The sequence below is a fragment of the Oncorhynchus tshawytscha genome, linkage group LG23, assembly GCF_018296145.1.
Source record: "Oncorhynchus tshawytscha isolate Ot180627B linkage group LG23, Otsh_v2.0, whole genome shotgun sequence".
Taxonomy (NCBI): Eukaryota; Metazoa; Chordata; class Actinopteri; order Salmoniformes; family Salmonidae; genus Oncorhynchus; species Oncorhynchus tshawytscha.
The window spans coordinates 15617994-15631771 of record NC_056451.1 but is presented as its reverse complement, the minus strand read 5'-3'; the positions used below and the strand labels follow the sequence as shown (position 1 = coordinate 15631771).

Below are 13778 nucleotides of genomic sequence, written 5' to 3'. Positions count from 1 at the left end.
TTTCTGAAGGCACTGTATATACTGTATATTTGAATCTATGAGCTCTTCTTATTTTAATCTATGTGTGTATGTGTGTGTCTGTTCTGATGACTTTGCCCTGTGGCTACAGAGCTGTCAGTCTGACTTTGCTGATATGATAAGAGAGGGGAGAGGAAAGATGTGAGGAGGGGCAGAGGAGAGGGTAAAAACACCAACATGCACAGTGCGGGCTCTATTGCTCTAGCAGCAGGTACCACAGCCAGATATGCAGACTTCAGCAAACTCAGGGTGTATTCCATTCCCTTGGGGGTCAGGGGTCACTACTGTGGAAGGGAAAGAGCCTGAGTAATGAACTACCCTGGGCAGTGAGCCCTGTAAATGGAGAGAGCACACATTTCATTCATTCAGATCTCACTGCCAGTAAATGTGCTCCATTCACCCAGCCCTAGTTGATGGACTGCAAGTAATGACAGTAGGGTGCCTTATATATTGACATGTTGATGCCACTTGATGTGTACCCTGCTGTGAGTGTGGTCTTTTCAGTCAAATGTTATCTCTGACATTTAGGTGACATTCTAGATCCTCTAGGTATGGCTGTGTGTGTAATGGTAATGAAGGGAAAACAAGCTTCAAGGAGAGAGCTGAAAGGGCTGTTTCTATTCAACAAAGGCAAAGAGGCTACAGCATCCATTACAGATCTTTTTTTTTTTAAATGATTTTTAATACATTCAGGAGGTAAACTGAAATTCCAGTTTCCTTTTCTCCATTACAGTTACTGTTGCCACATCATAAAGCAGCTAGTGATTCTGACCTCATGGACATAACATTACCTTACAGAAACAGTTTCTTCTCTTCGCTCCTCTTTCAGACATGACCAGACATGCCTCCACTGACTCCACTCCTAGTGACAGTGGCTCCACCCCTAGTGACAGCGGCTCTAGTCCCTCCCCCAGCACCCCTCAGAAGCTGCTCCCATCATGCACCTCTCCTTTTGGGCCGCGGCTGGTCCGGGCCACGCCCAGCTCGTCCGCGACCCCGCGACCCCAGCCTGAAGGTTCCGACCGTCGCCACAGTAACACGATCCGGCTTAGTGGGACGTTTGGAGGTCACGGACCCTGTGGACGCCGCAGCGGACCCGTGAAGATGGAGAGAATCAAGGTGTGTGTGTGTGTATGTTTACCAATGTTCTCCTCTTCTCTTTATGTTTTTCCTATGTTCATCCAATGTTCTCAATATGTTCTCCAGGTCCTGATGGGCTCAGAGGTGGAGAGCGACTACAAGGAGCCAGAGATCATGGACACACGGGTGGTGATGGGCCAGGAGGCCCTGCTCAAGACCAAGAAGACCCTGACAGGGAAGTGCCCTTGCAGGCAGAGCAGCCAGGCGATACCCCTGCCCGGAGGCCCAGTCTTGGAGGTCCCTAACCCTCCCTCAGAACCACAGGCAGAGGCTGGGGAAAAGGCCCAACTGGACACAGGGCAGGAGAGAGACAATTCACCTCTGACCCCAAAGATGGAGCAAGAGCAGGAGAGAATCCCTGTCCTGCCCATTAGCCCTCTCCTCACCCCTCTCCTAACCCCCCTCATCCATGCCTCGCCTCCCTCCTCAGAGTCAGTCACAGTGGATGTTAGTTTGACGGGCAGCTCAAGCCCTTTGGAGGCAGGGCTGTCTCCCTATGGTGAAATGCCTTTTGTATGTGCCATGTATGCCATGCCCTCCCTGTCCGAGCCAGCCTATCCCCCTGCTATCCTGTCCTTCACTGAGCCGGCCTATGCCGTGGACCCTCTGAGAGTGGGAGTTCCCTCATCCCTGGATCCTGACCTGTACTACACCGCCCCCTCCACCCCCATCAAGATGGCTGCTCACCCCTCACACCTCAAACATCGCTCTTACCCCGGCTCTCCAGCCTCTCCCCTCTCACAAAACTCCCCCTCAGACAGCGAGGACCTGTGCTCCCCCCTCACCTCCCCCTCTGGCTCCTACGTCACGGCGGAGGGGGGCAGCTGGACCTCTTCCACCTCCCCCTGCACCTCCCCCAATCTGCTCCTGGCAGAGGAGGTGCAGGAGGCTCCTGCATGCTTTGTCAGCTCGCTGTCCGAAATCGGAGATGAGGTGGGAGAGGATAGGGGAGCAGTAGGGGAGAGGGCAGAGGAGAAGGGAGGAGGAGCAGCAGAGTGGCGGTTCTGCCTCTATAAGGGTCTAGCAGAGACTGTGATCCTGGAGGAGGAGGTGGTGCTGAGAGGGGAGGTGAGGGGGAGGGGGAGTGAGGAAGCGACAGTCTCAAGAGGTAGCTGTCGCCCCCGCTGGGTGACAGAGGACACTTCCCCATTGAGGAGCAGCAGCGGCAGAAGCACTGACTCCCAGGAAGAGGGAGGGGAGTCGGAGGGCTCGCTCTGCCCAGCAGAGGATGCTCTAGCTGGGGGACAGCAGTACTCTAGTCCCCTGCTGCAAATAGGCCTGGAGCTGGAGCTGCAGGCCTGTGTGGCTGAGGAACTTTACCCTCCCATTACCAACCCAGAGGATGGAACAGGCTCCCCACGGTTGACCTCCATGTCCTTCCCCTTCGCCCCAGACATGGGGAACCTAACCCATCACACCTCCAGTGTCAACCCTGCCTCCCCCAAACTTCCCCTGGACACCTGCTCTCCAGATGTGTCAGACGGGGATAACTCCAGTCCATACGGAGAGATGGGTACCTTCCTGCTGTTCCCAGGCTCCTACAGTGATGATGGAGAGATGGAGGAGGAGGAGGAGGAGGAGAGGATGATCCCAGCCTCTCTGCTTAACTTTCCCCTCCACACCAGCCTCCTCTTTCAGGCAGACTCCATGGAGATCACTCTCTTCCCCACAGAGGAGGGGAATGAGGGAGGAGAGGGAAACGACAGGAACGAAGGGAACGATGTGGATGCATACGCGGCCGGAGAGGAGGAGGGGGACGTGGAGGATGATGATGAAGATGATGATGAGGAAGAAGTGGAGGCTAAGGTAGAGATAGATGAGGCTACGGTAGAAATAGCGATAGAGGAAGAGGTTGATGAAGAGGAGGGTGAGGATGTTGAGGAAGAGGAGGAGGAGGGTGAGGGTAAGGCTGTAAATGACCCAGCTGAAGAGGACAACTCGGCCTCCTTCCTTCATTCACTGTCGGAGACTTCCATCAACGAAGGTCTGGATGAGTCCTTCTGTTTCCATGATGACACTGACGACTCACTAGACTCCGCCTCTTATAATGGTGAAGAGGATGAGCGGCTGTACAGCACAGAGAGACATGCTGAACCACCCACAGGACCACCCACAGAACCACACCAAGCCAAACCTCAGCCTGAAACTAGACCAGAGCACCACAGCACTGAACTGTCTCAGTCCCAGAGCAGACCTAGCCTAATCAATCCCCGAGGAGACAAAGAGCCCCGGCCTGAACCACCACAACCCCATCCTGCACTTGCACCTGCCCAACTTGCGGAATCAGCCCACCCCAACTCCTCGAACATCGGCAGTGGGAGTGAAATGGAGACCTCCTCAGACTTCTCTAACCCTCCTGTCCCCTCTCCTTCTCAGGAGAGCCCTTCTGTCTCTACCCTTACCCCTAAACCTTCTACAACCCCTTACCCTGCCTCGATTACCCCAAAGACTACCCCTGCTACCGTGTCAACCCCTAAAACCAAGCCTGCATCTCTCTCTAACCCCAACACTAACTTTGCTCCTGCCCCTAATGCTAAAGCTGCTACTGTCTGTACCACTAACACTAACCCTGCTACAGCCTCAACCCCACAAAATAACTTTGCTACTGCCTCCACCCCCAAAACTAACCCTGCTACTGTTTGTACACTTGAAATGAACCCTGCTATGGTCTCTACCCCTAACACTAACAGTGCTCTTGCCCCTAACGCTAAATCTCCTACGGCCTGTACCACTAACACCAACCCTGCTACAGCCTCAACCCCCAAAACTACCCCAGGTACATGCTCTACCCCAAACCCTACTGTTACTCCTAACACTAACCCTGCTGCTACAATCGAGGAGACAGCGTCCCACAGCAATCCTGTCACCCTGGCAACCCTGCCATCCCATAACAGCCCTGTGACCCTGGCAACAGAAGCAGGGCAAGCCAAAGCAGCTGCAGAGGAAGTACAGGCTGGTACGGTGAGAGAGGAGGACAAAAGGAGCGGTGAAAAGAGAGAGAAAGACAAACAGAGCAGTGGGGAGAGAGGAAAGGACAAACAGAGCAGTGGGGAGAGAGGAAAGGACAAACAGAGCGGTGGGGAGAGAGAGAAGGACAAACAGAGCAGTGGGGAGAGAGGGAAGGACAAACAGAGCAGTGGGGAGAGAGGGAAGGACAAACAGAGCAGTGGGGAGAGAGGGAAGGACAAACAGAGCAGTGGGGAGAGAGGGAAGGACAAACAGAGCAGTGGGGAGAGAGAGAAGGACAAACAGAGCAGTGGGGAGAGAGGGAAGGACAAACAGAGCAGTGGGGAGAGAGGGAAGGACAAACAGAGCAGTGGGGAGAGAGGGAAGGACAAACAGAGGGGTGCGGAGAGAGAGAAGGATGAACAGAGTACAGAGACTTCAGACGAGGATCACACAGAGCAGACAGACAGAGACTCGTTCAAACTACTCATTAAGCCACACCCCTCTAAGTCAGACACACCCCGGCCTAAACAGAAGACCTCTGAGCCCCGTAAGCCACTACCACGTGTGTTTGGGGTGGCAGCGGCTTCAATCCGGTCCAAACCGCTTCTGGTGTCAGTGATGGAACTGGACCAGAAGAATGAGAACAGCAGCGCTGAAGGTGTGGACTCCCATCAGGTCCTTGAAGGGACCACTGCCACCAATGACCTGAACAAGGGGGTCCCTCTGCTCTCGTACCCAAAAGAGCCTAACCCCAGCAACATCCCTGTCTCCTCCTGCCCTGAGAGCTCACCTGACCTGGCTGACAACCTGTCCCTGACCCCTGACATCTGCCCATGTGACCCCGCCCAGGAGAACCTGAGGGAGAACACCCTGAGCACTGAGGACGGGGGCCCTGTGGCCCTGGGCTCCCCTCACACACCCCTGGCTGTCTCTCCCAAGAGGGAGAACTCAGAGACAGATGCCGGAGGGAGGAGGGGGGTTGGGGGCTGGGGGGCAGGGGAGGCCCAATCTCTCTCTCTGGGGCAGGGCTGTGGGTTGGAGGCACAGAGCCTGTTACTGTGTGAGGTGGAGGGGCATGCTGTTGGACAGACAATTGGACAGACGATTGGACAGACACTCTCCGGGCTGCCCAATGTCGGCACAGACGAGGATGAGGTGGATGATATAATGGGGGACGAAGAAGACAACAACAGCCTGTGTGGTCGGCCAGACAAGATGGCAGATGTTGAGCTTGTGGGAGAGGGAGTGCCAGAGTCCAACCTGTCCAGCTGGAGGTCCATCGAGGAGATATCAGAGGCAGGGGGAGGAGAGGACGGAAGCTCCCAATTCCCAGAGGATGATGTCAGCAACCTGCAGAGTCGCCCAGAAAACAAGGAGCAGGAAAACAACAACAATGACTCAGTGTTCCTATCCTCTGGAATGCCAACCTGTGTGACTCTGAATGCCCTGTCAGAGGAGGTGAGACACCAGAGCCAGAGTGTGAGTCTGAGGGCGTCCCTCTCAAACATACCACTCACAGAGGTGAGACCACAGGCTGCTGCAGCCTCCGATAGGCCAACAACATCACCGGACAGCTCAACACACCAATCAGACATAAGACAGGCTTCCTCGTCCATGGAAAGCCCTGGGCATGTCTCACCACCAGGGGGTAAACTACAGACTGTTTCAGACCAGAGCTCTGGTTCAGTAGAGGCAGCCATTTCCAGACCCAACAGTAACACAGATATTAACCCAGCAGTCAAACAGGCAGACCTTGCTATTTCTCTGCTGGGTGGGGCATTTGGATCCTTCAGTCATAAAATCAGACCAAGCAACTCCAAGTCAGGCAGACTGCCCCAAGAAACTTCCCCATCAATGAGGAAAGACACAGTAGAGAATGTCCAAGTCTCCCAAGAAACTTCTCTCTCAGTGGGCAAAGACACAGTAGAGAAGGTCAAAGTTCCCCAAGAAACTTCCCCATCAGTGAGCAAAGTCACAGTAGAGAAGGTCCAAGTCTCCCAAGAATTGTCCCTATCAGTGGGCAAAGACACAGTAGAGATGGTCCAAGTTTCCCAAGAATTTCCCCCATCAGTGGGCAAAGACACGGTAAAGAATGTCCACGTTTCCCAAGAATTCTTCCTGTCATTGGGCAAAGACACAGTAGAGAAGGTCCAAGTTTTTCACGAAACTTCCCCATCAATGAGTAAAGACACAGAAGAGAAGTTTCAAGTTTCCCAAGAAATTTCCCCATCAATGAGCAAAGACACAGTAGAGAAAGTACAATTTTCCCAAGAATGTTCCCCATCAGTGAGCAAAAACATAGTAGAGAATGTCCAAGTCTCCCAAGAAACTTCCCTATGGGTGGGCAAAAACACGGTAGAGAAGGTCCAAGTTTCCCAAGAAACATCCCAATCTGTGAGCAAAGACACAGTAGAGAAGGTTCAAGTATTCCAAGAATGGTCCCTATCAATGGGTAAAAACACAGTAGAGAAAATCCAAGTTTCCCAAGAAACTTCCCCGTCAGTGAGCAAAGACATAGTAGAGAAGGTCCAAGTATTCCAAGAAACTTCCCCATCAGTGGGCAAAGACACAGTAGAGAAGGTCAACATTTCCCAGGAAACTTCCCCATCAGTGAGCAAAGACACAGTAGAGAAGGTCCAAGTATTCCAAGAACCATCCCTATCAGTAGGCAAAGACACGGTAGAGAAGGTTGAAGTTTCCCAAGAAATTTCCCCATCAATGAGCAAAGAGATAGTAGAGAAAGTACAATTTTCCCAAGAATGTTCCCCATCAGTGAGCAAAAACATAGTAGAAAATGTCCAAGTCTCCCAAGAAACTTCCCCATCAGTGGGCAAAGACACAGTAGAGAAGGTCGACATTTCCCAAGAAACTACCCCATCAGTGAGCAAAGACACAGTAGAGAAGGGCCAAGTATCCCAAGAATCGGCCCTATCAGTTGGCAAAGACACAGTAGAGAAGGTCCAAATTTTCCAAGAAACTTTCCCATCAGTGAACAAAGACACAGTAGAGAAGGTACAAGTATTCCAAGATTCAGCCCTATTAGGGGGCAAAGACGCACTAAAGGAGGTCCAAGTTTTCAAAGAAACTTCCCCATCAGTGGGTAACGACACAGTAGAGAAGGTCAAAGTTTCCCAAGAAACTTCCCCATCAGTGAGCAAAGACACAGTGGAGAAGGTCCAAGTTGTCCAAGAATCTTCCCTATCCCCATCAGTGGGCAAAGACACGGTAGAAAGTGTGAAAAAACTCTGTTCCCAGCCTCAGCCAGAGGAGACAGAGCCACAGACGATGAGCCAAAGAGAGGGTGGTGGCGGTCAGACGACTGATAGGCACATTGACCAACCAAAGATGAGCGTGGCCTTAGAAGGGCAGGAGAGCAGTGTTTGTATCTCAGGGGAAAGTGAGGTGGAGGAGAGAGCAGACGAGAGATTCTCTCCAACAGAAAGTATTCCAGAACCTGCACAGCGACAGACACCTGAGGGAGAGCTGAGCACAGAGAAAGCCATCACTCTTCCTCAGCCAGAGAGGAAAGGGAAGCAGAGAAAGCAGAGCAGAGACAGACCCAGTCAGCTGCGCAGACAATCTACATCAGGCCCTGGGTCTACTGATCAACCACAGAAACCGGCTCTCGCTACCAAGACCCTAGCAGACACCTCCCCACCAGGGAAACAAAAGAATACGAACATGAGGGGACAAAAATCTGTTGCAGATACCAGACAGGGGAAACCTGTGAAGGGCAAACCTGAAGCAGAGTCCGGGAGGAGAGGGGAAAACAGAAACGTCTCCGTTGCCCCGACTCCCCCTAGTCCTACCAACCTCTGCCCTATAGCTCCCACTCTCCTAGTCAACCAGGAAGTGAACACGGAAGTGCACCAGATAATGCTTGATAACAGGCCGCTGCCTGGCTGCCAGACAGAAAGCAGGAAGGATATCAACGATAACAATGTGGGGAGTGGCCATGCCTCCCCTACAGAACAGAATAGGTCCTCTTCTCCTCCACCTCTTCCCTCCTCCTCTCCTCCTCAACTCTCATTCTCTCCTCTTTCCTCATCTCCCCCACCTCTTCCCTCCTCCTCTCCTCCTCTCTCCCTCTCTACTCTCTCCTCCTCTCCTCCCCCCAGTTCCTTTGCGATGTCGCCAGATGAGGACCTCCCCACCCCTATACAGGAGTCCCAGCCTCTCGTCACCCCACTCCTAGACACCCAGCCTCAATCAATCAATGTTCAGGCAGCCTCTGCAACCCTTTCTACTACCCCTAACGCCCTTCCTAAGCACCCCCCTATACCCACCGAAAGTGTCCCTATGTCCCCTAACCCCTCCTCATTTCCATCTCCACCCATGTCAGCCCTGGCCTCAACCCCCAGCTTTACCCAGCCCACCCAGGAGTCTCTGCCACGGCTGGAGGCTCCAACCACAATGCCTGTCCTAGGCATCCGCAGGCAGGTCCAGCCCCAACCAAACCTCCTCACCAAGCCCAACAGACAGGTCAAGACAGGTCAGTCACAAAGCCCACAGGACAGAGGTGAGTTACACTCAGGAGAGATAGGGGTGTGGGGTGATTTAATTTTCCCTTTTTGGTAATCAAGAATCAGTGAATCATGAATCAGTCCAACCTGTGTGAACTTGGATTTTGTTGCAGATGGGATGGATACAGACAGTGATGACGATGCCACTGCTGTTCCTCTACGACATCACATGACTCAGCCCAGGGGGATTCAGGGAAACAATTCTCATAAAGAGTCTGGCTCCTCCAATCAGCGAGAGATACTGCTTCACTCCTCCTGCCAAACAACCGAGAGACAGGCAGACTGTCCAATCAGCCACAAGGATTCACAGGAGCTGGACCTGTCCTTCAAATACAACTGTACGTGCTCTCCAAATCCAAATCTCTCTCTATGTCTGTCTGTTTCTCTCTGTCTCCTTGAGAAAGTGATTCTGAGAAGTGACTCCACATATGACCTTCCTCACACACACACAGATGTCTCTGAGTATATCTAGTGGCCCTGCTATGGTCCTGATGAAGGACTGTCGTGGAAATTTCCTCTATTTACCAAATCATGAGAGCAAACCACACACAAGTCAGAGTTAGTTATCACAAAGTCCATCTTTAATTATATGAGCTCTATCACAACCCTGTGACTCTCTGATCAATTCAGTGTCTATCAATGAATTCTCTGAGAGTCCCTTCCACATTTCAACTGAGATCCTTTATAGCAAAGACACAAACAGGATAAGACAGCATCGGCATAATTCATCATTCAGCTTTGTCTCCTAAAACATGTTCTTTTCTCAAACTCAGAACCATAAACCAATCCTCCATATCAACAGGCATATTTCAAATCCATCCTATCTTGACAAGATCACAGAGACACACTGACTGGCACACAGACATTGTGGAGCCAAGAGATACACGCTTGACCTCTCCCCTCTCTCCGGCCCAAACAACTTAGTCTTGACATAGAACAGATACTGCAACCCCGCCACAGTATTATACAAAAATAACATTCTGATGAGAAGTAACTTACAAACATATGATGAATATAAAACATCTTACCTATGTTACCAACCAATTCTGATTATTCCCCAACAGGACATACTTCAGATTCTAGGAAGGCTTCTCAATAATACCCCGTCGACCACAGAACACTGCTGCAGCTACTGAATAATGGAGGAGAAATACTCAGAGAGAGGATCATTTTATCCAGGAGGAATACTGTTATTGCACATCTTTCAATAGAGGTTATTTCAGGGCGCACATCTTTCAATAGAGGTTATTTCAGGGCAACCGTCAGTCAACCTGAAACCTCTGAGTCAATCTGGCTAAAACTGACCTCCTGGTTGATGATACGTACATAGAATCATGGATGGGGATTTATGTGTACTGTATGTGTGGTAGCACTGCAGCATAATGAACAATGCTACATGCGTTGAAACACAGTAGTACAGAATGTAATTGTACGTTATAACGTGCATGTTCCATAGCATAGAGATGAAATGTCGTTGCTATTTAATGAGGTGATCTATTTCTCCTCTGAGATTGGTGATTAGGTTAGCCATAGAGCTTTATGATGCTGTCCCATTACCAGAGTGTTAACAAGCTACACCATGTCCTCATCATCTACATCTCAGTCATTAGTTACCATAGCAATGAGGATGTGATGCCGTCCTCTGAGAGTAACAGTGCGTGTGTTCCACAGTGGGCTCCTGCAATGAGTCGGAGAGTGACGGATCAGTGCCAGAGTTGGAAGAACCAGAGGGGGTGCCACTGAGATCCTCAGAACCCCAGGTGAGTCTACCGTGTGTGGGCAGAGAACACTCTAGAAGTCCCCTCACCTCCAAGGGTGGAAACCTTGCGTTCACTGTGTGTTATGTAATAACATATTGATGTCATTACCTTTAGGTAGGGGGTAAGAAGGATGCATGTTGTGGGCCTGTATTTTCTGAATGCTTCGCAGCTTCAGAGATATGTTCCATATTATCAGTCTGGATATGGGTAAACTACTGTAGAATGTTCTCAGGTTTGATGTGTTGAATTGATTGTGTTGTCCTCCCTTCTCTCTCTCAGCCCATCTCTCCTGCTGATGAGGGGATTAACAGACCTAAGCAGAGCCGCAGTGAGAAGAAGGCCCGCAAGGCGAGATGTGAACACAGAGCTGCTCCATGTGGCAGATTCAGCTAATCAAACACAGAGCTGCTCCATGCGGCAGATTCAGCTAATCAAACACAGAGCTGCTCCATGCGGCAGTCTCAGCTAATCAAACACAGAGCTGCTCCATGCGGCAGACTCAGCTAATCAAACACAGAGCTGCTCCATGTGGCAGATTCAGCTAATCAAACACAGAGCAAATGTGTGTGTATTCTGTGTGTTTGGCCGCATCATGGTGTAACCAGTGTGTGTGTGTGTGTTTAGGCCATGGGTAAGCTGGGCTTGCGGCCGGTCCACGGTGTGACCAGGATCACTATAAGGAAGTCGAAGAGCATCTTGTTTGTCATCAGCAGACCTGACGTCTTCAAGAGCCCCGCGTCAGACATCTACATCGTCTTTGGAGAGGCCAAGGTGAGGCCAAGGTCTCTCTCGCACTCTCTCTCTCTCTCTCTTGCTCTCTCTACCCCCTCTCTTTTTATCCTCCTCTCTCTCTCTTTTCTCTCATCTACATTGTGTTCAGAGGCCAAGGTGACCTCTCTCTCTCTCTTCCTATTTCCTTCCTAGATAGAGGACCTGTCTCAACAGGTGCACAAGGCAGCGGCAGAGAAGTTTAAGGTCCCGGTGGAGCCCTCCCCCCTGGCGCCACCTGCACCACCCAGCCTCACCATCAAGGAAGAGAGCGAGGAGGAGGAGGTACGGACATGCATAATCACTCATTATGTCAAGGAAAAACACCAATCTTTACATTATTCTTACTCTTTCATGTACAGTAGTTCTTTTAGATCTTAATATGAAACAATTCTGTGTAGTGTTGTTGAATTTCAGTCATTTTTACTGCAGTGGTGGTAAAAGTACCCAACTGTCATACTTGAGTACAAGTAAAGATACCTTAATAGGAAAAGACTCAAGTAAAAGTGAAAGTCACACAGGAATATCCTGCTTCAGTAAAAGTCTAAAAGTATTTGGTTTTAAATATACTAAAGTAAATGTAATTGCTAAAATATACTTAAGTAAAATTCATTTCAAATTACTTATATTAAGTAGCAATACTTGAAAGTACTACTTAAGTAGTTTTTGGGGGTATCTGTACTTGACTTTAACTCTTTATATTTTTGACAACTTTTACTTCACTACATTCCTAAAGAAAAGTATGTACTTTTTACTCTATACATTTTCCATGAGACCCAAAATACTTGTTACATTTTGAATGCTTATCAGGACAGGTCTAAATGGTCTAATTCACATACTTATCAAAAAAACATCTTGCTCATCCCTACTGCCTCTGATCTGGGGGACACTCTAAACACATGCTTTGTTTGTAAATCATATCTGAGTGTTGGAGCATGTTAAACAAAACAAGAAAATGGTGCCGTCTAGTTTGCTTAAGTACTTTACACCACTGCTCTACTGTTGTTAGCCTGATGGCTAATAAGAACGGTAGCATTGTTTTTCATGTTCAGAAGTAGTGCAACTGACTTTGACATTGACCTCTGTCTGTCAGGTGGACGAGGGAGGTTTGGAGCAGAGGGATATAGAGCTGGTGATGGCCCAGGCTAACGTGTCCCGTTCTAAAGCTGTCCACGCCCTCAGACACAACACCAACGACATCGTAAACGCTATCATGGTGAGGAGGGAGTGATGAAGGAAGGAATCTGTTGTAACACACTATGTCCACTTTGGGCCTACAGTTGTTGTTATGACCTGCTGATGATTGCAACTGTGCTTTTTCAACAGGTTTTGAAAAAAAAGCTTAACAATATATGTTCGGCACGCATCCAACCCAAAGTAATTGTCTCCCTCTTTCTTCTCTCCCACAGGAACTGACAATGTGAGAGGACCCCCACCAAGCATAAATGCCACAGTCACATCTGTATCGCTGCTATGTTGCATTCTCCTTACCTGCTAATAAACAGTCTGTTATAACTACACTAGTGGGCGATACTGTTAACCACCCTAATACTTCACGTCATGTCCAGTGTGTACAGTTGAAGTCTGAAGTTTACATATACTTCGGTTGGAGTCGACAAAACTCGTTTTAAAGCCACTCCATAAATTTCTTGTCAACAAACTACAGTTTTGGCAAATTGGAAGGACATCTGCTTTGTGCATGACACAAGTCATTTTTCTAACAATTGTTTACAGACAGATGATTTCACTTATAATTCACTGTGTCACAATTCCAGTGGGTCAGAAGTTTACATACACTAAGTTGACTGTGCCTTCAAACAGCTTGGAAAATTCCTGAAAATGTCATGGCTTTAGAAGCTTCTGATAGGCTAATTTTCATCATTCGAGTGAATTGGAGGTGTACCTGTGGATGTATTTCAAGGTCTATCTTCAAACTCAGCACCTCTTTGCTTGACATCATGGGAAAATCAAATGAAATCATCCCAAGACCTCAGAAAAAAAATTGTAGACCTCCACAAGTCTGGTTCATCCTTGGGAGCAATTTCCAAATGCCTGAAGGTGCCATGTTCATCTGTACAAACAATAGTACGCAAGTATAAACACCATGGGACCACACAGCCGTCATACCACTCAAGAAGGAGAAGCATTCTGTCTCCTAGGGATGAGCTTACTTTGGTGTGAAAAGTGCAAATCAATCCCAGAACAACAGCAAAGGACCTTGTGAAGATGCTGGAGGAAACAGGTACAAATGTATCTATATCCACAGTAAAACGAGTCCTATATCGACATGACCTGAAAGGCCGCTCAAGCAAGGAAGAAGCAACTGCTCCAAAACCGCCATAAAAAAACCAGACTACGTTTTGCAGGAGGGACTGGTGCACTTCACAAAATAGATGGCATCATGAGGGAGGAAAATGATGTAGATATATTGAAGCAACATCTCAAGACATCAGTCAGGAAGTTAAAGCTTGGTCGGAAATGTGTCTTCCAAATGGACAATGACCACAAGCATATTTCCAAAGTAGTGGCAAAATGTCTTAAGGACAACAAAGTCAAGGTATTGGAGTGGCCATCACAAAGCCCTGACCTCAATCATATAAAAAATGTGTGGGCAGAACTG

General features: G+C 49.3%; 1 protein-coding gene across 1 annotated transcript; it reads left to right on the top strand.

Moving 5' to 3' along the window:
- Positions 1-4453: 4453 nt before the first annotated feature.
- Positions 4454-12678, top strand: LOC112222818 (nascent polypeptide-associated complex subunit alpha, muscle-specific form). The gene is made up of 8 exons (XM_024385607.2): positions 4454-8626; positions 8744-8968; positions 10302-10390; positions 10670-10738; positions 11015-11161; positions 11315-11443; positions 12252-12374; positions 12568-12678. Exons 1-8 carry the CDS (start codon positions 4726-4728, stop codon positions 12580-12582), a joined length of 4698 nt encoding a protein of 1565 aa, XP_024241375.1. The 5' UTR covers positions 4454-4725; the 3' UTR covers positions 12583-12678.
- Positions 12679-13778: the final 1100 nt, after the last annotated feature.